Source organism: Cyprinodon tularosa, unplaced genomic scaffold (assembly GCF_016077235.1).
Source record: "Cyprinodon tularosa strain WSP-4 unplaced genomic scaffold, ASM1607723v1 ctg30, whole genome shotgun sequence".
Taxonomy (NCBI): Eukaryota; Metazoa; Chordata; class Actinopteri; order Cyprinodontiformes; family Cyprinodontidae; genus Cyprinodon; species Cyprinodon tularosa.
The window spans coordinates 5867763-5893586 of record NW_024039008.1 but is presented as its reverse complement, the minus strand read 5'-3'; the positions used below and the strand labels follow the sequence as shown (position 1 = coordinate 5893586).

Here is a 25824-nt window from a genome sequence, read left to right as displayed (position 1 = left end):
ATCTAACTACTGAAGCAGGCTTTTTACCCCAGCTGAACTGTTGTCACAAGAAAGGATTTTATAGCCTGAAATTCCCTTCCTTTCATCTTCTGGGATTTTAACCTTACTGAGAGTGGCAATCTGACACAACCACATGGATGTCCTCCGCAAGAAAAAATGAAAAAAGTTCAAATACCTTGGATTGCTGGTTTAATCTCTGTGTTAAGTAAAATGATTCGGGAGAAGAACAAACATTGCAGCTTTAGCATCGGGTTTTGATATGTCCTAGAGACAAAAGCAAAGTTCACGGGAAGAAAGAGAAAAACAAAAAGCTGTCATTGTTAGCCTCAATGGTTTCATCGACCACAGGAGCAGCTGGAGGAAGACGCTGAGGGTAATCTCTACTAGAAAGCACTGCTGGCACAGGAAAAATACACATCCATGAAAAAAAACCTGCTTTATCCAACAGCTACAACACCCATAAGCAGAAATACAGGCTGGAGCCAAACTATTAGGAAGGGAACTACTTTCTCACCAGACCAGAACTCAATGGCTACTACTCAGTTTCCTTTTTTTCATTTTCAAAATTTTTACTGTTATGAAAACTGTTTTGTGTCTCAGCTGGTGATTCCCACTATTTCATTGTCTATCTATATCCTTTTTTTAAAAGTTTACTCGGGGAAAAAAACATAGTTATTTGATGGTCATTTAAAAAATCCTGAATATCAGAATAAGCCCACTGCTTTGTAATGTTTGCACTGATCAGGGTTTGACCTCTAGGGTTCAACATCTGGGGGCGTCCCGATACAACTCTTTCATTTCCGATATGATACAATACTATAGCTATGAGAATCTGTCGATATTGAGCTGATGCGATATTAGCATAAATCCTACCAGCTTTTATTACATATTTTATAAGGTAGAATGTTAGAAAAGATTAGATAAAGTAACATAACTTAAAAAAAAGTCTACAACAAAAGGTATTAAAAAAAACTACTGATCCATATAAAATTAACTAATGAGTTTGCAGAAGCAAAGTGTTTCTATCAGCATGAGAATATATTAGATGTTGGCCGATAAAATCTGCTATGCCTTCTTTGGGCTAGTATCGGACAGATATCTGATAGTTATTTTGGATCAGGATATCCCTATAAATGAGGTCGGCTTATTGGTAGATAGTCCTATGGATGGGAAGTATAAACACAGTTGATGAGATGGAGGTATGAACTAGAAAAGAAAATGAAATTGACTGATCTCTGAGGTCTGTAGGAGCCAACGCTCTTTGGTGAGTCTAGGGGATTTAAATGCCAACCAAAAGAAAGGGGAAGTGTTTAGTTTGTTTCATTTTCTAACTATGAAGCTACTGAAAATAAAAAGCCCTGCGATTCCAAAAAAGTTAAAAATCAATCCACTGGACTTTTTTTCCAAGTTTGAAGATGTTTCGCTTCCCATCCAGGAAGCTTTTTCAATTCAAAATGTCAGAAATAGCATTGAGTTCAAGGCTTTATAGAGTGGACCAAAAACAAAGCCTTGTTTTGGCTTAGAAAACATGCAAATTGGCCCTTAGGAACGGGGGTCGTTCGGGATCTTTGTTAGCCTGCAGTGCCCCACACCTGTCTAATTCTCTGAAAGGGGGGTCATTAGAGGAATTGTTGGCCTGGGTGAACAGGCGAGGTCTTCTGTTCCCCTGTAACGGGGTTGGGGCTGTGATGATAGCAGGAAGGAATCCACTCAATTGCTGCGTTGTAGGTTTTTGAAAGTTGAAATCTGAGTCCACCCTCTGTCTAAGGTTGTTTTTTCTTCCTTCACGTCTCTCTCTCAAACCACCTGTCTTCTTTGTCCATAATATGAACATTCTGGTCCTTAAAAGAATGTCCTTTGTCCAAAAGGTGCAGGTTTACCACAGAGTCTTTTCGCTCTTCTGTGTTGAGCCATCAGAATCAGAAATACTTTAATAATCCCAGAGGGAAATTACTTTTGTTACACGCTCAATGCGTCTATGGAGAGGTTGTTTGGTTTCTCCAGTATAAAGATCAGAGCGTTCCTCACTGCATTGAACTGCACACACATCCCCGCTCATATTGGGTTTGGGGGTTTTGTCTTTGGGATGCACTAGTCTCTGTTTAAGGGTCTTGTTGGGCTTCAAATGTACTGGGATTTTGTGTTTGGAGAAAATCCTCTTGAGTTTCTCAGAGCCTCTAGCAACATATGGATGGCAGTGTTTCTACGTTTAATCTTCTAACCGTTATGTTTTTCTGCGTGTCTTTTCGGTTTCCTAGCTGATTTGACAAACACAGTTCTTTTATATTACATATTTAAGCTGTGTTAAAGCTGATTTGAGCCAATTTTCTAAACACCTGGGACCAAATCTAGCCTATTAATGTGATTAAGATGGATTTCAGGTCTTATAAGGTTCCTGTGGCCCCTTTTGGGGTTTTCCCAGACAGGTTTCCTCAGCAGATTCTAACCCAGACGTCTTCCTATTTTCATTCTCCTCAGTACGAGGGCCAGGGCTCAGAGCGACAGTGTGGCGTTCATATAGAAACTATGCAGTCATGTAATTATTGTTGATGGTTAAGAAAAAAAATGTAGGCTTAATGCCCAGTGTGACTGTCTAAAGACCAGCTCTGTTGTTTTCAGCTGCTGAGGTCATGTGTTCAGTCTGCTTCAGTCTTTCTACAGCAGCAGAGCCTCAAACGAGCGCTATAGAGCATCACTCAGAAGGATTACATGTAATCCCTGTGAAATTATCCCTTCCCCACGCCTCCCATGGGGTTCGGTTATGCTTGTCAGCTCTCTAGCCGTGCTTTAGTACCTGCTGTAGTCTACAGAGGAGAAAAGAGAGATTTTTTTCCGCTTCAGCTGTACTTCACCTGAACTGCGTTTCGTTTGGTCACAATAAAACCTGTGAAGGAATTTAGAGAGATGCAAAAATGTTAGTGTTTGTATTCCACCCTTTCCTCTCTGACGCCCCTTAATAAACTACCTTAGAAGTTCTATTTTAAGAGTTGAGAAATTTTCTATAATGTAAGAAAAAAAATGGAACAATCATCAACATAAAGTCTAAAAAGTTCAGGATTAACTTTGCAGAGAGCTTTATAACAGGATTGGGATATAAAACAACAGCTGCAAAGCTAACAAGCCATGGCATCCATCCTAGAAGATTGGGGACCATAGAGGCACCCAAAAGGGTAACTCTGGGGGAGCTGCAGAGATCGTCTCTTGTGGTTGGAAGGTCTACAAGACTTCTATTAGTGATACAATCCACCACTCTGGCCTCTGGAGGAGAGTGGCGAGAAGGAAACTTATGTTGGAAGAACGTCATAAAGGATTGTGTTATTTTTCAGTTTGCAACAAGCAACACAGATGATCCAGCAAACCTTTAGAAGAACCTTATGAGGCTAGAATAAATACTTTTATGGCTGTATGCCGATCACTGGGGTGGACACATCATGAGCACGGTGGTGGCAGCATCATGCTGTAGGCAGACTTGTCTTTGAATTTTAAGCAATTTCTTTTCTTCTTTTTTTTTGCTGTGGGTAAACCTGCCTTTCTGTTAAGGCAAAATATAGAAAACACAGTTAAGCCTTAAAAATACAGATTATTTATTTCTTTTTCACAAGCTTGTTCTCCTGAGTTCACAACAAAAACAAAAATGTTCTGGTCCAAATAACAGAATTTTCCTTATTTCATTGCAGCCTTGAGCTTTAGCTCCTCCTTTTCCTCTCCACTTACAGACACAATTAGGGTTGATTTCAGCCTTGAAGACTGGATGCATGACTCCATCTGACCCTTCAGCACACAGCATAGAAGTCTGATCTCAGATAAGAACCAAGTTTCATCCTGAAGTAGTTCTGCTTTTCTCTCTGCTTTTTGGACATGGCTGGTTTAATGATTCATCTGTTGGACACGGTACTGTCACGAGTCACTCATCCTTCATCATCTGCTCCTTAAACCTTGGACTTTGCCGATGCATTGATTTGTTCATTACATGCTGGACTGGGAAGCTTACTTTTAAGAGCTGTTGTTTTATGAGATGTTAAATGTTTTATCTCTATCATCTGGAATGTATTTCAAGTAGTTCTGAAAAGCATTTTAGGATCCATCCATGCCTAAAGTTTGATCTTATCTGAGCAGATAACTGCCTCCAGGATGCAGCCCCCATCCTCTTTCATTTCCTGTTCCCCAGCCGGGTGCCGTCCCCCGAGTCCTGCAGTGCCTGTGTTTTCATTTCCATATTTATTCTCCCTCAACAGAGGGCGCTGTTGTTTTTTGGTTGTTTGGAGCAGGAATGTAAGGCAGTGGCACAGTGACATCATTTAGCAGCAAGCAGCAGCTCCACCGGAGGCGGTGGGTGATTCCTCGCATTCCTGGGATCTGCTGCAGATCGTTCCCATCCTTGAGTTTTACCCTCCTCATTTACATTTTTATTAACGTCAAAACACATTCCTTTGGTCGGCAGTTTTCCTCCTCCTGCTGCGTTACAGCCGTTCTGTTTTTTTGTTTCAAATGTGATTCATTACTTTGGTGGGGTTTTTTTGAGAGCTGGCTGTTGTTGCTACGTCAGTATGGCATCCGGCCAGATGTGCTCAAAGGAAAGGGTTTGCTGTAAGCTGACGCTGGCCCTATGCGAGAGAAAGAGCTGACTCCTCAGTACGCCCTGCCAGGGCTGAAAGCCCCGGCTTCCTAAGAGACAGAGGTGGATGCAGAGATGCTGAGTCCCACGGTTATCCACACTTCCTGTCATCACCTGGTGTTGGTTACACTCACATAAGTGGAGATGAGGTTTTAAAAAGTGAATATCACACCCTATTCACTTTTTTTTCTTTTACCAAGAACATCCTCCCCAGTTTTTCTTTTTTGTTGTAGTTTTTTTTTCCCTCTCTCATTTATTGCTCCTTTGGTTCTCGACCGCAGCATCACGCTGTAATTTTGTTCTTCTCTCATCTTCTCCTTATCTCCATATCAACCTCTTCAAAAGCTGGAGCTGGAAATGGCACCAAAACAGGAAGCGGCACAGAGGAGCCATGATGGGGGGGGGAGCATGAGTCTGAAGCTTTCAGGACAATCTATGAACATTAGCCGCTTTGTTCTTGTGACTGATGTATTTTGGTTAAAAAACAAACATTTGCTTTAACCAGATTGCAGATTAAACCTAAAGATTTTAGACTGAAATATGAACACTATAAAATCACAGTATAAGCATAAAGATCTGAAACTATCTAACATGATCTAAATGCTTTCATTAAAAATAGAAGAAAAAAAACTAGTTCTGCTGCTTAAACTATTACAGTGTGAAACTACTTTAGTTTTCACACCTAGGGCTACATGCTAATAATATTTTGATTATTTTTTTTAATATGATATGAAATAGATATCTGCTTATATTCCTCTGACATGGGAGCTGGCTCTGAGCTCGTATGCCTGGCTGTGTTTCCTGGACGGGGCCGCCTTTTACAGCTGCTTTTTGTGTCTCTGCTTCTGTCTCCTTGAACCGTAATCAGCCTCAGCAGATGGCCGCTCACACTGAGCCTGGTTCTGCTGGAGGTTTCTTCCTGTTAAAAGGGAATTTTTCCTCTCCACTGTCGCTAAAAGCATGCTTAGTGTGAGGGATTGTATTTGAGTCAATGAGTCAATGCAATCAACTGGTTTTCCTTAGATAGAAAACTTTGATTCAATTTGACTGGATGATCTGGTTGAACTGTAAAGTGCCTTGAGATGACATGTGTTGTGAATTTGGTGCTATATAAATAAACTGAATTGAATTTAATTATAAATAACACATTATGCCACCTAGACTTGAGCTCTACTTTTTTGCCCCAAACTGATATTGATTATGTATAAAGCCCAGGGGAAAGGTGGCTCAGTCTGTAAAGCAGACGTCTTCAACATTTTCCAGGTCAAGGTCCCCCAAACTGATGGCGAGATGGAGCAGGGACCCCCTAATTATATATATATATATTGTCTGAAATTGTGTTGTATCAAACTGGTTCTATAGTCACTCTATTATAGATGGAGCAATGTAACGAAAGTAATTTCCTTCTGGGATTATTAAAGTATTTCTGATTCTGATTCCTGGTTGATGGGACAGGTGTTGTGAATGAAACGGTGTCCAGCTTGAAAGAGCTCTTGTGTGTCGCTGAATGTGTGCATTGATGACAGAAAGACATTTTCTGCTTCCATTTATCTGTTTATCTGTGAAAAAAATGCAAGGGGGGATATAAAAAAAAAAAAATAGTAATCAACCAAAACTTTAGCGACCCCCGTGCAGTGCCTCCCCTAGGGTTTGCTGACCCCCTGTTGAAGACCTCCACTGTAAAGCAGAAAAAGCCCTGTTCCGTATTTGATGACTGTGTTTTTTTTTGCGTTGAGGAAATATTTGCAAGAATATTTATCCGTTATGTCAGTGTGAGAAAAGGGAAGGAGAACTGCTTCTGTCTTCCTGACCGGCAGTGTGCAGCGACATAATCACTTGACTCTGTGGGCCCCTCTTTACAAGAAAGTAAACCATATAACTAAAACCTCCTTTAAATCAGAAAACTAGCAGATTTAAAATGTTATTGTTTTCAGTGTAACTGTTTATGTCACAATCAGGGCCTTGATGAGAATCTTTCAGGCCGGAATAATAAACAGAACTCGACTGCCTTGTTTTATATCTCTAATCGAACTGAAATGTTAGCAATTAAGTTTAAATCTGCCTAATTAAATAGACTATAAAACTGTTTAGTTAAGGGCCTTCATTTGATATTTGGTATGAATCAACACTATGAATGATTTGCTTTGAATTGTGGGAAACAAGTTAAGAAGAAAGAGAAGATGTGGTTCTTTTTCTGGCATCTCATCAAAAGAATTTAAACCTCAGGTTTAGTAGGAAGGAACAATTAAAACCAAAAGGTTTAAACCTTGTACCTTCATACTGGTTACTTGCCACTTCCTGTCTAGTTAGAATTATAACCGGTAATAAGTCTGACTAATTTTATTGTGATGTATTAGATGTTGTTTATTATCATTGCCTCTGGTTATGATTTGATCTCTAATTTATCTAATAAATGTTTGATCTCATACAAATGATTCTTTATGTAAATCCAGGTTGGTTTTTTTTTTTTTAATAAGGACCGCAGCATTTTGTACCGTTTGTTTTTTTTTTCTATGTATATTTCCTTGCCAACATTCATTACTTGAATTTCTTCTTTTTTTTTTTTTACCTTAATTTGCATTCCTGTCGTTCCCACAGGGCTTCCTGATCGGTGCCCGACCTGAAAATGCGTGCGAGCCCATCGATCCTCCCCCCAGGGACAACTTGACGGGAGCCTTCATCGTCCTCATCAGGAGATTTGACTGCAACTTTGACATGAAGGTAGCAAGTTTAGGCCTGCTGGTTTATGTGAAGTCCTCCATTATGAAGACGCTCACAGCACCATCAAACAAATGTGTCAAATTTAATGAAAACATGGTTTCACCTACTTTTTCCATCTGTTCATTTAACCCTAAGCTGTTTATTCAAACATCCGGCTTCTACAACGATCTTCTAACGTCAGGCTGCTCTCCTGTCCACTGAATAGCTGACACTGGGTCTTACTTTACTGTTTATCTCGATCAGCAGGTGGTGTTTTTGGAATTGGTCTTTGCTGCTCAAAGATCGCTCTTGTTGAAGCAGGAAAACAGGAAGTGGCCGTTTCCCTAAATACAGTTTCCTGCATTATTGTCCGGCTCATTCTGCTGCCTCTGGCTTTTCCTGGGGGGTTTTTATTTTAATGCTGCAGTTAGAAACTCTGTGAGTTTCAACAGACTCGCAGAGAGGGTGGTAAAGGATACTTGTGGCCTTTATGGGATATTTGTCAGATGAATAAAAGACTCAAGAATGAGGGAGTAATAATGTTCGGATTGTAAAAGGGATAAGGGAAAAAAGATTGCATTGGTGCCGCTTCTTTTAAGAAGCTTGGAAACGTTATAAATCAGCCCCGGGTGTGATTTATATTGACAGTTTCTAGGGAATTTAGTCATTACTTGTTCATTTGCATGTTGTCGTTGCCTCAATCCATCATGAAGAGGAAAACTAAATATGCGCTGATCTAAAACGATAAGTTTCCTTCAGAGACGCATCTAATGGACCCCTATTAAAGCTGTGCTAGGTACCTGGTTAACCTGTAGTGTCTTACCTACTGGAGACACATTAATGTTCAATAAGCCAAGCCAACCACCTTAATGATTCAGACCTCAAAGATTTTAATTCAGCATTCCATTAGTATCATTTACTTACCCTCAAAAGCTTCTTTTTTTAATAGTGTTACACAAACCCAGGTTTGCCTGCAGCAATTCATGGTACCATCTTCTTCTCTTCTCTTCTTGCATTAAAGCAAACCTTTTTTTAAAAGAAAAACTAGCATTTGGATTGCAGTTTAAAGCAAAAATCATCTGTAAAGATAAATATATTTTTTTCTGAGGCCCCGTCCACACGAAGTCAAAACGAACACGAAACGCTAATATTTTCCAAAACGTTTGTCGTAAAGACAGAGACGTAAAATAAATGTGATCGACCACACGATTGCATGAAAACGCTGCAAAATGTATGCCAGGCCTGTAAGTGGCGCTGTGGTGCCAAAGCAAAAATAGGCGAAAACAGGCAACGAAATGTTGGGCATGCGCAGTAATATTTATACAACAACCAAACCGGAAAATCGGAAAATGGCCCTGCGGGTCCATTTTCGTGGTTCAGTCAAATTCAGGTGCTGAACTATGTCGTCTATATTGCTCTGTTCTTCCTGGAGATATTCCAGAAGCAGAAGATTCTGTTGTAAGCCCGACAGCAGGGTGAGTAGCATGAGCAGCAACCATTCAACACAGTACCGCGCCATTGTTGTTGTGATACTGTGTCGCGCATGCGTGTTTAGAGGCGACGCTATGACGCATGCGTGTAAGAAAAAAAATGCGGTTAGAGCTTAAAGATGGAAACGCGAAAACGGCGTTTCAAAATCTTCCCACTCTGAAGGCTTAATAAAAAAAAGATCGTTTACAGACCCCCAAAACGCCGGCTTCGTATGGGTGAGAGGCTGGTTTGGTGAAAAATTTGTGCGTTTAGGCCAGGGTTTGACTTTGTGTGGACGGGGCCTAAGGGATGCATTACGTTGAATGCATTATGTTGAATTTCTGCAGGTTAAACCTCCCCCAGCTTACAAGAAATGGTTTAACCCTACTACTCAGCAGTCACTTTAAAAAAATAACACCCACCAGCTCAAACTGGACAAGTGGCTGAACAGGTCATTATCACATGCTATCAACATGTAGTTGACGTGTTGTAAACGTTTAGTTGATGTGTTCTTAATGCACCGTCAACATGTTAACATACATTATGTTAACTACGTGTGACGGATTAACAAGTAAAGGCAACATGTTGAGAAAACACGTGTTCTCTACATGTCAGAAGTCATTTTTTAACACCTTGGCTTCCCATAAAGGAGGCGTTGAAGCTAAAAATCACGTAGTTTGGCTGCGATGATGTCACGGGCGCGTCAAGCATGAACCAAGCCTGACTTAGATTGATCCCACGCCTCTACTCTCACAACATGCTCCTTCTCAAAGTTACCCTTTTTTTTCTCCATGGAATAAAATAAAGCTCTGATGTAGAAAATATTTTTTTCTCTTCTATTATATGGAACTTTCCAGATTTAGGTCACTTGTCTCATAAGGAAAAATAAAAATATAGAGCTTGTTATTTAATTAAATATTTTAGTGCACAAAAATCCGATAATGGTTACCGGTATCTGTTTTGTAGTTTTTGTTCACTTACTCCTTGCATATAATCTGAACTTTGCTGCTGCCAGCCCGGCCCAGCTACGGCTCCAGCGTCAGCCAGAGAAAAGCTTGACGTGGGTTCTTGCTCTTTTTTGGGGATTCTAGCTCAGAACTCCTAATCGGTCTGCATAGATATCCTTTCCCATTGTCAGGTCTAACACCTAAAACACTGTAAAACAAGGAAAGAAAGGCACAGAGTCAGAATTCTTTTACTCGCGAGGATCGTAGGAAGAGACTGCGGAGTTTACAAATCTCTAACCCACTCTGCCGGTCTTCAGCTTTCTCCTTGCTATTTATTAAAGTCAGAGGGGGGGTCCCTAGTTACACAAGCTGAGGTATAGGAAACAAGAAATACAATTACATTTGTAGCCTCAGTGAAGAGGTCAATTTGCATTTAAATGTCTTGCGGTCAAATGGTCTGAGAACCTCCTGGTTTCGTTAAGCTTGAGCAATACTTCCTGAGAGTTGACCTATACTGCTTGTGCAACACCTCTCTGGAACAGTAATATTTCACATATTATACATCTTAAGAACAAACATTAGTATCTTATACATAATTATTCCAATACCCATCTTCGAAGAGCCCTACTGTTTCCTGGTGTTTCTCCCATGTTTAATTTGGCCATGTTAGGGTGAGTTGGTGGGTTTGATCTTATTCTGAAATTCACTGTGACTCTTTCCTGTCTGGTGCCTGACTTTTCCTTGGAGTTGAAATGAATCCGTAGCATCGTTCGGACAAACTCTCTTCTTGTAGAAACGTTCCGTTGAGCTTCACTTTCTCTGTAACCTCAGCCGCACCGCGGCGAATGTGGGCGACTAAGTTGATGTGAATGATTTGGGTCCTCTTGGCGTCCATACTGCAGCCGCTCTGCATTCAGTGTGAACCTGGCATTAATGGTGTTTAGATGAAGGCAGCTACTGTTGAGCTACACTTCATACCTGCTGTAGCAGCAGTGGAAGGTTTGCTCCAGCTCTTCTCATCACAGAGGCAACATTTAGGGATTTGTTTTCCAGCATAGGGGCAACAGATCCAGTTTTTAGCTAGTTTGATTATTCCACAGCAAGAGACCAGCTGGGAGTAAATATATCACTTTGTTTTCCAGTAAACTGCACTTAGATTCAGAGTTTATGTATTACATTTTATTTCTCATTATTGTTCTAGCCATGATCATTTATTATTAGTGTTATAGTTTGTGAAGCTTGGGTTGTGTGTGTGAGCTACTCTCCAGGTTTCTTCCCTCTTTCTCTTGTCGGCGTTACATTTTCCATGTCTCTTCACTGCGTTTTATCCAGGATTCTAACATTTCTCCGTTTTTATTTGCCGTCTTGCTGCTCCTTGTCTTCTCCGTCTTGCTATTTCTTTCTTTTTTCTCCCCCTCTGTTGCAGCCACATGGCCTTATAAGGTTGAACTGCATCACAGAGCCAGAGAAACATGTTGACAGACTGGGCAGAGATGTGTTTCCTGGGCTGGAGTGTAACCAGACTCCACATAGCTGGATGTAATACAGACACACTTTGGGACCCGTCTCTGATTGGCTGTTTGACCTTCAGCAACTTTGATGTGATCAAGTTGATTCTGATTTTTTTTTTTTTAGTGCTTTTAAAAATAGTTTCTCTCTTTTTTGTTTTGGGACTAACATAAATGACTGTGAGACTATTAATATAAGATATTTGTTTTAGCTGTGCCCTTTGTGCATTGTAAAATTCGTTTTTTCTGGAAAAAAATCTGACTTAAGGTTTTAGCAAACTGGTTGGCCTTTATTTGTTCGGTATGTACGGGATTAAAAATCCTAAATATGCTGATTTCAATCTTGTATACTAAGCATGCTTGAAGTTGAAGAAACTAAAGCTACACGACTATATCAGTACAGATGGACACAGTGTTTTCAAGGTTGTAACAACTAAAAAAAGTATTTTTGCTCCCTCAACCTTGAAGTCTGACCATTAAAGCTTAGACCATCTTAAACTTGAACAATCCCTTCTGTATTTTCTTATCAGGGTGTTTATTAACGAGGTTAGTTTTTGGCCTGATCTCTCGATTCCTGACTCTTCCTGAAATCCTATGTGTTGGATATGCTGTAGGATTTCCAACCTGCAGAGTTCAACATGTTAAGTCTTCCTCTTGAAAGTTGAATCTGCTTCCAAAGTCTGATCCAAAACCGTGCATGCTCTGAACATTTTTCTGAACATTCTGAACAAAATTTCCTATGTAGTTATAGTTAAAAATATATCAAAGGATTGGAAAACTGAGGAGTGAATGGAACAATTTTATACCTTTTCTGGATCCTATTTACTCAAAAAAAAAAAAACTAAAAATCATCTAACTGTCTTGTACCAAATGGTGAATTCAGCAAACATTTAAAAAGGAACTCTGGTTCCATAAGCCAAAATTTGCTTAAAGGTTTTGTGGAGGACTTTCGCAAATTTTTCAAAAGACCCGCCCTCTCCACTTAAAAAGAAATGCGCATGCCAGAGCGTCAACGAGCCCATTTCTCCTCGTGCTCACTAGTGCTGGACGATATAGAAAAAAAGCTTATCGATTAAAAAAAATGCATATTGATCGATAACGATAATTATTGAAAAGATTTGAAACCATATTTTATTCGCATCTCTGCCTGGACTTTTTATGATATTGTTAAATGATTTAATTTTAATAAAGAACACAAACACAGACTTCCAATTAAATATTTATTTAACCAACTTTTTTAACCATAACAGAATTGTTTTAAAGAAAAATAACTTAAGAGACCTGGGTTATGTTATTAAATACTGACAGAGAATAAACTAAAGTGACCAGAAAAGTGACCAAAATAAATATAACAAATAAATAAATAGAATACCCTATTTGGGTGGGAATAGTACACCTCCAGCTTGTGGTAATTAAAAGATTGTAGGACTAGGCTATCATGTAAACTCCACTCAACAAGAACAAAAACCCAAATCAACTCACCCTTTAGCCTAGCATTTCTATGAGGTATTTTTTCTCCTCCCCATTCTTCTAGAGGTGCTACTGCCACCTCGTTATGGTTCAGCTTATTTTCCTGCTTTCACCCGAGTTATTACTTTGAAGTTGCTGGTCCCTCAGCATTTTTCTCTCAATTGTTAGAACTACGTGGGAAACTGCCCAGAACTGAAAATATATATATATATTTTCCCGATATTCCCGAAGATTCCTCGGAGGCGATGCAGAGCCGCACCGGGGCCAAAAAGTTGGTTGTGTTATCAGACTTCCTTTCTCACTGGTTCCCTACACATTTTACAGATGACTGTGGTTTGTTTTTTGTCCGACTTGCCATGACCGAAATACTGCCAAACTGGCGAACTACAAAAACCCTTCTTTGGAACAATTTCCTCCGCCTCTCCTTGCTCCGTGCCTGGGTCCGCGATTGTGATTGGTTGGGAGGAAGTAGTGACTAGCATAAACCTACATGCTAGGCTACAATGAGAAGGAAGGAAAACTGCATTTCTTATCAAACTTTTATCGACCCTCTTTGTAGCAAACTCAGTTAACTGACCGTTCAGACAGATGATCACTGCTTTTTGCTCTGTTGGTCATGTAAAAACACGTTTGTTTAGGATTGCCTTGGACTGTTCTAGTTAAACAGTTCAACTGAAACATCATTAGTTCAACTTTTTTAATGTTCTTTTTGTTTCTGCATTTTTTTATTTAATTTTATTTTTTTATAAATTTTTTTTCCTACTTGCTTTGATTCTGTTTTATTTTCCTATATTTTAATCATGTAAAGCACTTTGCATTGTCTTTGTACTGAATTGTGCTATACCAATAAATTTGCCTTGTCCTGCCTTGCCTTGCCTAACGCCGCCTCCACCGCGCGGTGTCTGCACAACCTTTGTTATTAGTCGCCGCTGTTGGGTAGCGACAGCAGGTTACTGTGACAGCAAATCCCACAATGCTTTGCTCCGGGATAACTCTGCCTCTTCTGAGGGCTTTCTTTTCTTCTCTATACTTAGTAGGCACTTTTTCTTTTACGACCCTCTGGCATTTTTTAAAGAACCGCGGTGAGAAAGGTGAGCTTCATAGACTGTCTGACACCGTACCTCACTACAGATATACGCCTAAAAGTGCACATGCACAGAAAAATATAACGAATAGGACAAGAACGTAGGACGGCCTTACGTAAGCATATCACCAGAATGATTGACAGTTGGGAGGACCACTTATTGAGATGATCCACCTGGAAATAAAAGATCTTCCTCTATACCTTTAAGATGAAAACAACCTGAAATGATCTGACTGAGCTGCTTCGCAGAGTTTGCAAACATGTAGTTTGAAGATTTGTATATTTAGATAGACCCCGAGGTAGCTGCTCAAGAAGTGATGCATCATGGGAGCCCTCTACAAATGCACCATTATCATCTTCCTTCATGTTCTGCGACTGTGCACCGGTTTCTGTAGATCCATCGGACACAGTCCCAAAAAACAAAGACCAAGGGGTGTGAATACTTTACCAGACGCTGTGGGTTGAAACTTTTCTCTGCTTTAGTTTAGAAACCCTGAATGATTGTGGAAAAATGCACAGATTGTCTCTAAGAAAGGAGTTCAGTCATCTTTTCTCCTAATGGTTTTTTCATTCTATTAATAGAGTCGATATAATTTGCCCTGAAATTCTCCATAAAATCAAATAGCAGTGAAGTTAAAGCTACACTCCATCAGATTTGATGCCTTCCTGTGATTTCTTTCACCATCATCAGGACTCACAGCTACAATCTAACGGCTCTTTCTGCTTTTTCACACACGTGCCTCTTTCCCTGCATGGCAGCCTTTGTTTCTTCATCACTCTCGCTTTCCTTTATTCCCTTATCTTGTCTGTCTATCTCCTTAACTCTTCTTGGTCATCTATTACTCACACATTGACGCTGCCATGCTACCCTCCATCCTTTCCTTTCAGCCACATAAACCCCATCAGAAAAAAAAACCTCCCTCCTTCGCTCTCTTCTTTTCTGTCAGGATCTGCTGCAGGGAAACAAAGGCATAATAGATCCCATCTTGACTGAGAAGAGGCACTTCTCTGTGTGGCTGTTTAGTCCAGGGGTGTCACCCCCTCCAAACACACACTCATAGGCTCACAGTGTCGATCTATCTCGCTCTTTCTGTCCTTCTACAGCAACATCCAGTGAGCAACGGAGTTTTAATGGATGCGTGACCGTAATGGCCAATAAAACACACACTAACCCACTTAACCTTCCTTAAAGCGTTCACATTCTCCCCTGAAGCGCCTGGGTGCGCGTTAAAGGGAGGCGGGGGATACATCATAAGATGTATATACATACTTTCGCTGACATGCCCTCCCCTATATGAGCTCCAATGTCAACAGAGAATGTTGGAGATGGAGAGAAAGCAAACGGGATGCTAATATTCAGTCTTTGTACATTCCTCCATGGCCGCTCTATTTGGAAAGCTCTCCAGAGGCCAAAGGGTTGGAGCTTCCTGTATGCTGGGACTCTTTGAGGTGGTGGGGGGGGGGGCATCTTATTGGTGACCTCTCAGACCTGTAGGGAGGGGGCAAAACAGGAAACTCTAGACCTTTTTTTCCCCCCTGCCATTTCCTTTAAGAACCCCCCCCCCCCCCCCCCCCCCCCTACTTTATACCCATGGATTTTTTTTTGCAAGACTCCTTCCTTACGTATTCATCTTATTTTCCTTTTAATGCCAATCAGCACATCTGAAGTACTGTCTCACACTTTTCATCTTCTCTTCCTCATTTTTTTTTTTCACAAGTCAAGACTTTGATCCAGTTTTGGCTAAATAAAGGATTATATATAAATAAAAACACCCTACCCTGCTATCTGCTGCGGTCTATTTGCGTAATGTAGAAGAAGACCTACCAGATTGCTCAGCTTTTTTCTTTTTTTTTTTTGCCTGGTGGAAATTTCCCAATCTGAGACGTCGGTCGCTCGGTGATTCAGCCTGCAAGTTGCTTTGTGCTGATGCAACAGTGTTTGCAAGGGAACAGGCACATGTAGTCGGGTTGGAAAAAGGATGTGAAACATTGTGCGGACAGCAGCAGTCAGTCACTGCAGCTTTCTTCTATAAGTGTTAGAAATGGCCCATAAACATATATCTGCTCTGATAACAGCAGGATGAGTTGCTATAGTTACAGAAACGGAGGGATTAGCAATGAATACTTGAACAAAAGGATTAAAAATATGTAGATTTTCAACTTTCTATAGAATAATGTTGGTAAAAAGTCTCATTACAGGTTTAAAAAAGCCAAGAAGAATAATTCTAATACTTTCAAGCATCCCATTTTTTTCCCAACTGGTTTTATGTTTTTTGAACAGACAGAAATAAGTTTTTTTTTCCTTACGTACGCCAAATGTGGAGAAAAATAAACAAGGAACGTCTGGTCTGAGAAAGTCTGAGGTTTTTCCTACTTTATCTGACCTTAAAACTCAATGTGGCTGCTGCAGATTTAAAACATGATGACATTTACAGTTTTATATAATTTATCTTCACCTCTGATCTCATTTAGAGCTCAAAACATGTGTATGATGTCTATAATAGCTTCAATTGCTCTAAAGCATAGCTATTAGCTCCATATTCAGTATGTGAATGATTGAAAGTTAAGTTTTTAGTGCAGATAAAGGCAATCCTAGTACAACAGTAGTATTTTTGGACTCTATTTTTTTATTTCTTGTGTATTTGTCTTAAAAAAGTAACATCTTCTTAATTTGCTGCATCATTCTTACTAATCTAGGAGTTTATAGGTATTTGAAACAGAAGGACAGGGAGTGGGGGGGTTGGGTTGGGTTGTAACACATGAAGGAAGTTGAGTGCTGGTTGGACCTGCCTTGTGAGTTCTGAGTGGGGAAAGGGACCGCTGACAGGAGAAGAGAGGATGTGTGGTGAAATAATCCACCACTAGTTTCAACAGTTTAGGAGCAGATCTGCCCACTTTCTGTTGCTACATAAGAAATGGAGAAGAAATGTCAGAAAGATAAGGCTCAGAGATCCTTATCTTGGTATTTTCCCGTAAATCTTTATCCGCTATAGTGTGTTATCAGCAGATAAAGCATGTCTGAAAAGATGTAGATTAGCAGCAGCAGTGTTCATAAACAACACCCTATTTTTAGTTTCAATAACAGGTGTGTGTCACAGATTCATCTGGAGAATAAAAAAAAAAAAACGTTGTCAGCGTCCGTCTCAGTGGATGGCAGTTTCCTTTCCAGCCCAAAACCCTGATTTCCTTCCCAGCTCTTCCTCCCGGTGAAATACTTTTCATGGTACTGCCTGTTTGTGGCGCAGCGCCCTAAAGCCGCCAGCACCCCCACCCTCCAGCACTCACACACACACACACACAGAGGCTTCTGTCTGCTCAGACCAAGATCTGGCCTCCTGCACACGCTCATAGTCTTATGACAGCGTATGACTACGGCTGACTGGATGCATGACTCGCTGAAATGTGTTTGCGAGGAGACGACGGAACAGGCCACATCTCATGTGGTGCTGAATAGGTTCTCTTTTTTTTTCTCAGCTGGCCTTATGTGTCTTGCTGTTTGTTGTGACAACAAACAGCTCAGACCTGCTTTCTTTGACCAGTAGGACACTCACAACGTGCCGCTCCTTAGAAATACAGTCACTTTAGTCCTCTGGTTTGAATCCAGGCTGTGGTCCTTTGCCGCGTGTCACTCTCCCTCTCTCATACCCCCTTTCCTGTCAGCCTACTGTCAGAAAAACGAGCCTCTAGTGCTGTAAAAAAAAAAAAAGAAAGAAAAGAAATACAGCCGTACCTCTTTAACATCATCTTTTTTCGAACATCACCTTTGTATTTTGTTAGAGAATAGCTGGAAAGAAGTTATAGACTGTTGTGCTGGTTGTGTTGCACGGAGGTGGCAGCATCATGCAGTAGGAATATGTTTTCTCAGCAGATCCAAGAAAGCTAGTTAGAGTTCGTGGAAAAATGGATGGAATTAGAATTAGACTTGACATGGAACAGGAGGCGGGGCTAAAGGGTTTAAATAAGGGCTGAATCTCTAATATCGGAACCAATTTTAACTCTTCAAAGAACTGTTTAGACAGCAGAATGTATCCTTTCACTAATTATTCTGCTATCTTCGTTTAAAGCTGTATAATATCTTTCTAAAGGTCATTAAGTCATGAGGAAACTGCATATTCCTGGAACTAGATTGTTTTATTACTGAAAGAAAAGTATTTTCCTTTCTTTTTCCATGATCTGCATAGAGACAAACTATCTGAAATATTTGCAAGAGACCAAAACTCCAAAGACATGAAGACTTTTGTTCTTGCTTCTTAAAAAATAAAAAACAAGCCATGTTGTCACGGCAACATTCACCGACATCATGGTATTACTGATGTTGGGACAGGAGTTGATTAAATTAAAAGATGTTCCTGCCTTAGAACGGCCTAGTCTAAGCTTTACAGCTAATCGCTTTCAACACATGAAAACGGATATTTATATTTGCTCTTTGTTTAATGTCGGCCTTTCTAAAAGAACGGGACTAAAATGCAGCCAATAAACTTTCAGCTGCAGTAAAAAGTGAGTCCCTATCCCAAACCGCATCGACTAACCGGTAAAAAGATATGGGGACCCCTTCATCTCTGCAGCACAGCGGGGATCTCTCTGATACATCCAGCTTTGCATACATTTGATGGAGAGGAGGAAGCATCCAGAAAGAGAGAGCTGTAATTATCTTTACTGCACCTGTAGTTCAAACAGTCTCCTCCACACACTGACGTGCATCACGGCTGTGCTTTGTTATCAGGATCCGTGGCCCCTCCCTGCAGTTTGCAGCTTTATTGAACCCTTTATCTAATCGACGGCCTCTGGACCTTGAGAGTTAGACCCAGCTCGGCTCTGTGCTGCATTCCTCTGGAACACAGAGGAGGGAGGAGTGGGGAAGACGCCGAGGGCAGGAAAAGGGGCTGGGCAGGTTTCTGAAGACGGCGGCATTTGGAGCGATTTAGCGACTCTAATGAGAACGAGGGGAAAGGAGTTTGATTTTAGTTTGGGCGAAAGGAGATAAGAAAGGATTTTGGAGGTTGAGGCGGGCAGATAGGAAAGGAGAAATTACCGACAAAGGGTGGCGGAAAGAGAGATGGGATGGAAGGGGGGAGGAGAATGCTGGATGAAGGCGCAGACACAAAGACTGACAAAAACACAAGATCTGCTAAGTTCTAAACGAGGTTTAATCGGAGATCTTAGCTAATTGTACCACGCTGCTGAGGTCGAGGCTCCTTTTTGTAAACTGCCTCAATGCCACATAGTTTTAGAACTGGATATGAGTTCAAGATAAAAAAAATAAAACAAGGAAGCGGATGCAAAGGGGGACTATAGAAAAAGGTGGGAGATGTGTTATCTGCAGCACTGCGTTAGGAGACTGCTGGCAGCAGATTTCTACACAGCAGTAAATGCTCTGCAAACTCACACACACAGTGGTGATGCAGCAGTAGTTAGTGATGCCATCAGCAGTCTGTTTCCACACTGCATCCTGGTTTGCAAGATAAAACCAATCAAATATGATCAAACTGTAAAGGATTATCATCTGTAGGGTCTGGATGGGACAGAAAAATCCTACTCTGGTCCACTAAAGCCAATGTTTCTGAGATATTGAAGGTGCAATGACTTGCAGTGGAAAAACAAACTTTCAAATACCTCTGTTCCATTATACGGCTGACTGGAGCCATGTGGTTGTTTTCTATCATCTGCAGCACTTTCCCTAAGATTTCCAGACATTTACTGATTAGTCGATACGGTTTAGGTTTATTCATCCTCTAGGACTTCTGACATCTTAAAGGCAGAGCTCATGATTCTGTTTTTTGTTTGAATTTCTGGAGTCATGGGTTTTTTGCCTTATTGGTTCCTCTAGTCCTAGTAGCCTTCATAATGTCTCTGTTTCCTCCTCCTCTCTTGGTTTTTTTTTTTCTCCCCTCTTATTCGTCGCAGGAATTTCTAGAATGTGCTTATCGGTGCCCATGCAAACACAAGAGCGGGCCGGCAGGAGCGGTTGGGTTTCTTTGCAGATCTCAGGCAGACACGCTGCACCACAACCTGGCATCCAGACAGCCAGATTCTCCTTACAGTAAAGCCCCAAAAAGGACAAGTTTTACCAGCAATTGGTCAAATAATAGTAAAGCAGGAAGTGAGAATAGTTCAAGCATGGCTTTGAAAAAAACTATAAACTATATACTGATCAAAGATTTTCTAAATCTTTCTCCAGTTGTAGGACAGACACCCATCCAGACACAGTTTGTTGTGCTCTTCACTTGTCCAGACAGCCTGTTTCTAGACGTACACTGGTAGCTATTGAGAACTCCACACAATGCATCCTTACAGGCAAAAACATGCGACCGAAACGCCACCGCCACCATACACACTGCTCCACGTATGCCTGGACATAAAATCGCTCTGACAAAGAGCAGACAAAAGGCGGGCCTGTTGGCTGTAAGTGTTCAAGAAGGCCGCGGTATGCTCACACAGTGTCCACCCTCGCAGCTCTTAATGGATTTCCTCACATCGCTGCAGAGGACAATGAGTCTAGTTTGAACTGCAGGGCTTGGACTCTTGCACAGACAACCGATTCCCAGGTTTGAGTGAGAACCATCTTCTCTAAAGAGAAAATCCCACATCAGAGGACACTGTTATTTGAAAGTGTGACTGAAACTGAACAGCTTTTCCTCTTCTCTGTCTTTGTTCTCCACACGGAACAGGCTCGCACTGTTCTCACCTTTCCACCTGGTTCTGGGTGTTAATTTACAGCTGGGTGGCGGCGCAGGCGTGGGGTGATGATTAACAGCAGCCTTTCCTCTGCGGCTTCAGTCACGAGGGAGAAAAAAATGGTCTATCTGTACCGTCTTTGGCTAAATATTATCGATCGATGCTAGTCATTTGTGTTTTATGGTGTGGTTACACAATGATGCCTTGTCCAGCTTTGGCTCTGGAACAGCTCTCAGGTCTACAGCTCAGGTTATTTTCCACTCAATCTGTTAAGAGAGTCATTGTGAAGTCAAGGTGTAAAAGGTTACCATAGAACTTACACCGTTTGGTAAAGTGAACGTCTATCTTAGGAAATATTTTTAGTCTACTCGTCATTTTAAATGGTAATTAGCCGCTCCTTCGGAGCCTCTCACTACCGATATCAGGTGAGGTGGAAGAATGGAGTGTTGGCCTAGTTGTTAGAGCAGCGCGCTTGTGTAGGTTGCAAGTATCCGGTTCGATCCCCACAGTCTGCATTCTGGGTTCCTGAGCAAGACCCTTAACCCCACAATGGGAGCCCACTGCTCCCCAAGGGGATGAGTTAAATACAGAGACATTATGAAGGCCACTAGGACTAGAGGAACCAATAAGGCAAAACATGAATCCAGTTAAACACAGGCAAGGCAAGGCAAGGCAAATTTATGCGTATAGCACAATTCAGTACTAAGTGCTTTACATTATTAAAATTGTCAGGTCTAACACCTAAAACACTGTAAAACAAGGAAAGAAAGGCACAGAGTAAGAATTCTTTTTACTAGCGAGGAGAGTAGGAAAAGACCGTGCAGGTACATCTCCACCCCACTCTGCCGGTCTTCAGCTTTCTCCTTGCTATTTATTTAAGTCAGAGGGGGGGTCCCTAGTTACACAAGCTGAGGTTGCGCTAAAGGAATAGGAAACAAGAAATACAATTTAATTTGCAGCCTCAGTGAACAGGTCAATTTGCATGAAAATGTCAGAATCAAAGCAAGTAGGAAAAAATAAATAAAATAAAAAATGCAGAAACAAAAAAGAATATTAAAAACAGTTGGGCTAAAGAAAATAAAAAAGTTTAACTAATGATGTTTTAGTTGAACTGTTTAACTAGAACAGTCGAAGGCAATCCTAAGCAAATGTGTTTTTAGTCTTGATTTAAAGGAACTCAGGCTTTCCGCACTTTTACAGTTTTCTGGAAGTTTGTTCCAGATAAGTGGAGCATAGGAACTAAATGCTGCTTCTCCATGTTTAGTTCTGGTTCTAGGTATGCAGAGCAGGCTGGAGCCAGAAGACCTGAGTGGTCTGGAGGGTTGTTACACTGATAGCAAGTCTGTGATGTATTTAGGTGCTAAGCCATTCAGAGATTTATAGACTAACAGAAGTATTTTAAAGTCTATTCTCTGAGATACAGGGAGCCAGTGGAAGGACTTTAGAACTGGGATGATGTGCTCTACGTTCTTAGTCTTAGTGAGGACACGGGCAGCAGCGTTCTAGATCAGCTGCAGCTGTCTGATCCACCTTTTAGGCAGACCTGTGAAAACACCGTTGCAGTAATCAATTCGACTAAAAATAAACGCATGGATTAGTTTTTCCAGATCATGCTGAGACATTAGTCCTTTAATCCTGAAAATGTTCTTCAGGTGCTAGAAAGCCGACCTTGTAATTGTCTTTAAATGCTTTTGGAGGTTCAAGTCTGAATCCAGCACTACACCTAGATTTCAGGCCTGATCAGTGGTTACTAGCTGAAGCGACTGAAGCTGTGTGCTAACTTTAGATCTCTCCTCTATTGGTCCAAAGAGTATTACTTCAGTTTTGTTTTCATTCAGTTGAAGAAAATTATGGCACATCCAGGCATTGATTTCTTCTAAGCATTTCCTCAGTGCTTGAATTGGTTCATAATCACCTGGTGACATGGTGATGTAAAGCTGTGTGTCATCTGCATAGTTATGGTAGCTGATGTTGTTTATTAACTGAGCAAGAGGGAGCATGTTAACAGAGAGTTAATCTTCCAATGTGAGATCAATAAAGTTCAATTAGAAGTCATGGAGTCTTAACCCTGTATACAGGGTTTATACAGGAAAGAATAACTCTAATTTAATGCTTTTTAATGCTCTTTTAATGCTCTTAGAAATAATTTTAATGCCACCAACAGGTACCCGTCAACAGGCTGCAGCCCCGAATTCCTCGTTTTCCAACCACTTTTGTTGAAATTGGCATTCTTCCCCATTCTCCAGCTTTTTCTCCGACTCAAGCTTCTTTTCCGATTATACGTCTTTGCGATCAAACATAAGCAGTTCCACTCAAATATTTCATGATATATGTCTGACAAAATTATTTTTATAAAAAGTTTTTTTTTTTAAGAAAGCCCTTTAAATGCCACAATAAACTCATTTAATGAATTTTAATGCCAATTAAGGCCTTGATTTAAAAAATAACAAATGAATGACTTTTAATGATTTTTAATGACCCGCGGAAACCCTGGTATAGGGCACTCAGTGAAATACTTTGAAAATGTAAATTTCAAGCCGATAGTGTTATTGGAATCCAGGACAAGACCTTATTACATTTGTAACATTAAAAGAAAAAGGATATTTTAATGGCAAAAATCAATGTCATTGTAATAACAACAAACGCCAACATGCCCGAAGAAAAATAACAAAAATGCTTCTATAAGAAAATCATGAAGAACACTCTGAAAGTAAAAGAAACACTTTTTTTTATTTATTTTTTTTGGTATAACATAACTAACCTGACCCCGCCAGATGGATTTGCTGGATTTGCTCCGCATATCCATCTGGCAACCTTCCGTTGAAGTAATTTTGGGAAGGGGCAAAAATACTGGTTAGCTGATTGGCCTATGTTGGTGATAGACGGGCCAAATAAACCAATCAGATCAACGAAGCATATGACGTACTAACAGAGCGACGACGAAAACACAACCACAAGCCAGGCTACTCTTGCTGCTGCAGGTAAAGGATATTTGCCGTTTATGTTCTTTCAGTGAAGAAATACTCTGTAATTCCGATAAAACTTGCTCGATAGCCACGCTAACGCTAGTTTCATCGGCTGAAGCCGCCATGTTCTTTAGACTGAACTGTCGCGCTTCTCGTTGCGTCACACCTCAACCCGCCTCAAAGCCAATGCTGATTGGACGTTCGTTTGGTGAACGGCTCCAAATTTTCTTCAACGGAGAGTCTCCAGACTGATCTGCGAGTGAAACCTTGAAAGCTCGCAAGATCAGGATGGTCTCACGAGGCTATAACATAACCTTAGAGACATTAATGCTGATACTGGCACTTACAAGTTTTAGTTTATAAACCTAAATATAATTGTTAACTAGGTTTATTAACAGACAGTGAAAGAAACACATTTTTTTGGGTCCAAAATAACCTTAGAGGCATTAATGCTGATACTGGCACTTAATTATTATTATAATATAATTGTTAACTAGGATTATTAACTTTTTTACTTTACCCTTTTATCCTTGTTAACTTTTCTTTCCACTTAATTTCCAGTAGGTAATATATCATTGCAGGGCTCATCTAATTGGTCAAATGCCAAAATAAGATGTACAGCCATGTAGCAGTGTCTTTGCTGAATCATTGGATATAGATCTTGTGCTTCTAGACGTCACTGAGGGACGGGGGACTCCATTTGTAAGCGGTACGCACCGGCAACCCAACAGTTTCGGGAGCGCCTCCTTCCTCCTGTGGTTTACCAGTCAGCTTTATATGTTTTTCTTCACAGTTTTATTGAGGAAACGTTGCAGTTCTACATTTATCTCCAAATCTAAAACACAATAAATGATTCACTCAAAGGTTATTTTGTCACATCCTATTTCCTTCTTCCCATCTGCTGTGTGAGAACTCCCCTAACAATGACTAACAGGATACTGTGGCACCTATACAGTGCGAAAGCAGCAAAATAGAAACCTCACAGGTGCAAAGTTTATCTTTATTCCAGTTTCTACTGATCGGCACCTTTGCTGCTGAGGTCAATGTTTCTATTTTTGATTTTAACATCAGCCTGTACAGTAAGCCTGCCATAACTGAGCCCCTACAGTTTGATTATTTCTCTTTGTCTGTCCGTGCAAAGAAAGTACATTTAGTCACGATCCTTCTTTAAGTTGGGTTTTCCTCGATTAAATTGTTGCCTTCAATATATTTGTTTTTTTAGGTTATTATTTCAAACTACGGTAATAGAGTAGAGAACATCCATCTCAGCCATCAGCCTCTATAAGGAATATCAGTTACAGACAGTACCAGTTTACATCAGATCCAATTTATTTTGGGGATTAAGGTTTTTAATAAAATTAAAACACCACAGTTGGTCACTTTACGACATATGTGCAGTCCCATCCGCATTTATTATATTTTGGTCATTTTCTGTTGCATTGTAACTATTTCTAAAGGACTGTGTTGGGTTTTTTTTGTGGGTTAAACTGTGTTAAAGACAGACGGTAAACAATTGGGCTCCTTATGATTCTCATATTAAAATATCAACACTTTGTCGTGTTTGTTGCAAAAGAAAAATATAAATTTTAAATGATCTCCCCATTAAATTTAAAATAAAAAAATGGCATTAAACATTTCTGCAAAATCCACTAATCGCAGGCATCATATTACAAAAAGCATCAACAGACAAAGTAATTGGTTTTGTCCACTTTAAAGGGATGGGTTTTTTTTTTTACTCTAAGCACTAAAATAAATGTTTATTGTTTTGTTTATTTTCTGTAGTCGATCTCTGCTTACTGATAAAGGACGGGTTTACGACCCAAACTTTGAGAATCGTTGTTCTGTATAAAGAGCTGCTAGAGATGGGAAATGATTATAGATTTATCCTGGTAAAGTTGATTGTTTTTTTCGTCATAAAAAAATGGGATTTATCCTGAATGCCAGTGTACTACAGACTGTTTTTATGGCTTTCTTTCAGTATATGTTTTATGATTATTGTGGCTGATGTCTTGATAAAAAAAAAAAAAGAAAAGTAGTCCAATAGAATATACAGCTAAATGTAAGCTGTATATTCTATTGGACTACATTCCTTCTTAAAGTCGTAGGGAAGTCCTATTGGAATTTCAAATCATTCTGGCTTAAACATGTATATAAATTTACTCTTTATCAGACCATATTGTCCCAAAATTTAGAAAATTTCTATTTAAAAAAAAAAAAAAATCTTGTCTTCAAACTTCCCGTTATCTCATGCCAGTTAGTTCTACATCACCCTGAACACCTACATTCAGCCAATCATATATCAACGGTCATCTGTCAATCAGATTTTTTCGGTCATAGCATCTTGATTCATATGTCGCAGCTAATAAACGCAACGGTTGAAATAAGAATC

The 25824-nt window shown here is 40.2% G+C and overlaps 1 protein-coding gene across 2 annotated transcripts in view; it reads left to right on the top strand.

Moving 5' to 3' along the window:
* The window catches only part of rnf13 (ring finger protein 13), a 50950-nt gene that overhangs the window by 11771 nt on the left and 13355 nt on the right, over positions 1–25824 (top strand). For both annotated transcript variants that reach the window (XM_038291742.1, XM_038291741.1), the window contains exon 4: positions 7214–7336. In XM_038291742.1, coding sequence (XP_038147670.1) covers positions 7214–7336 — 123 coding nt within the window. The remainder of the gene's footprint in view (positions 1–7213; positions 7337–25824) is intronic.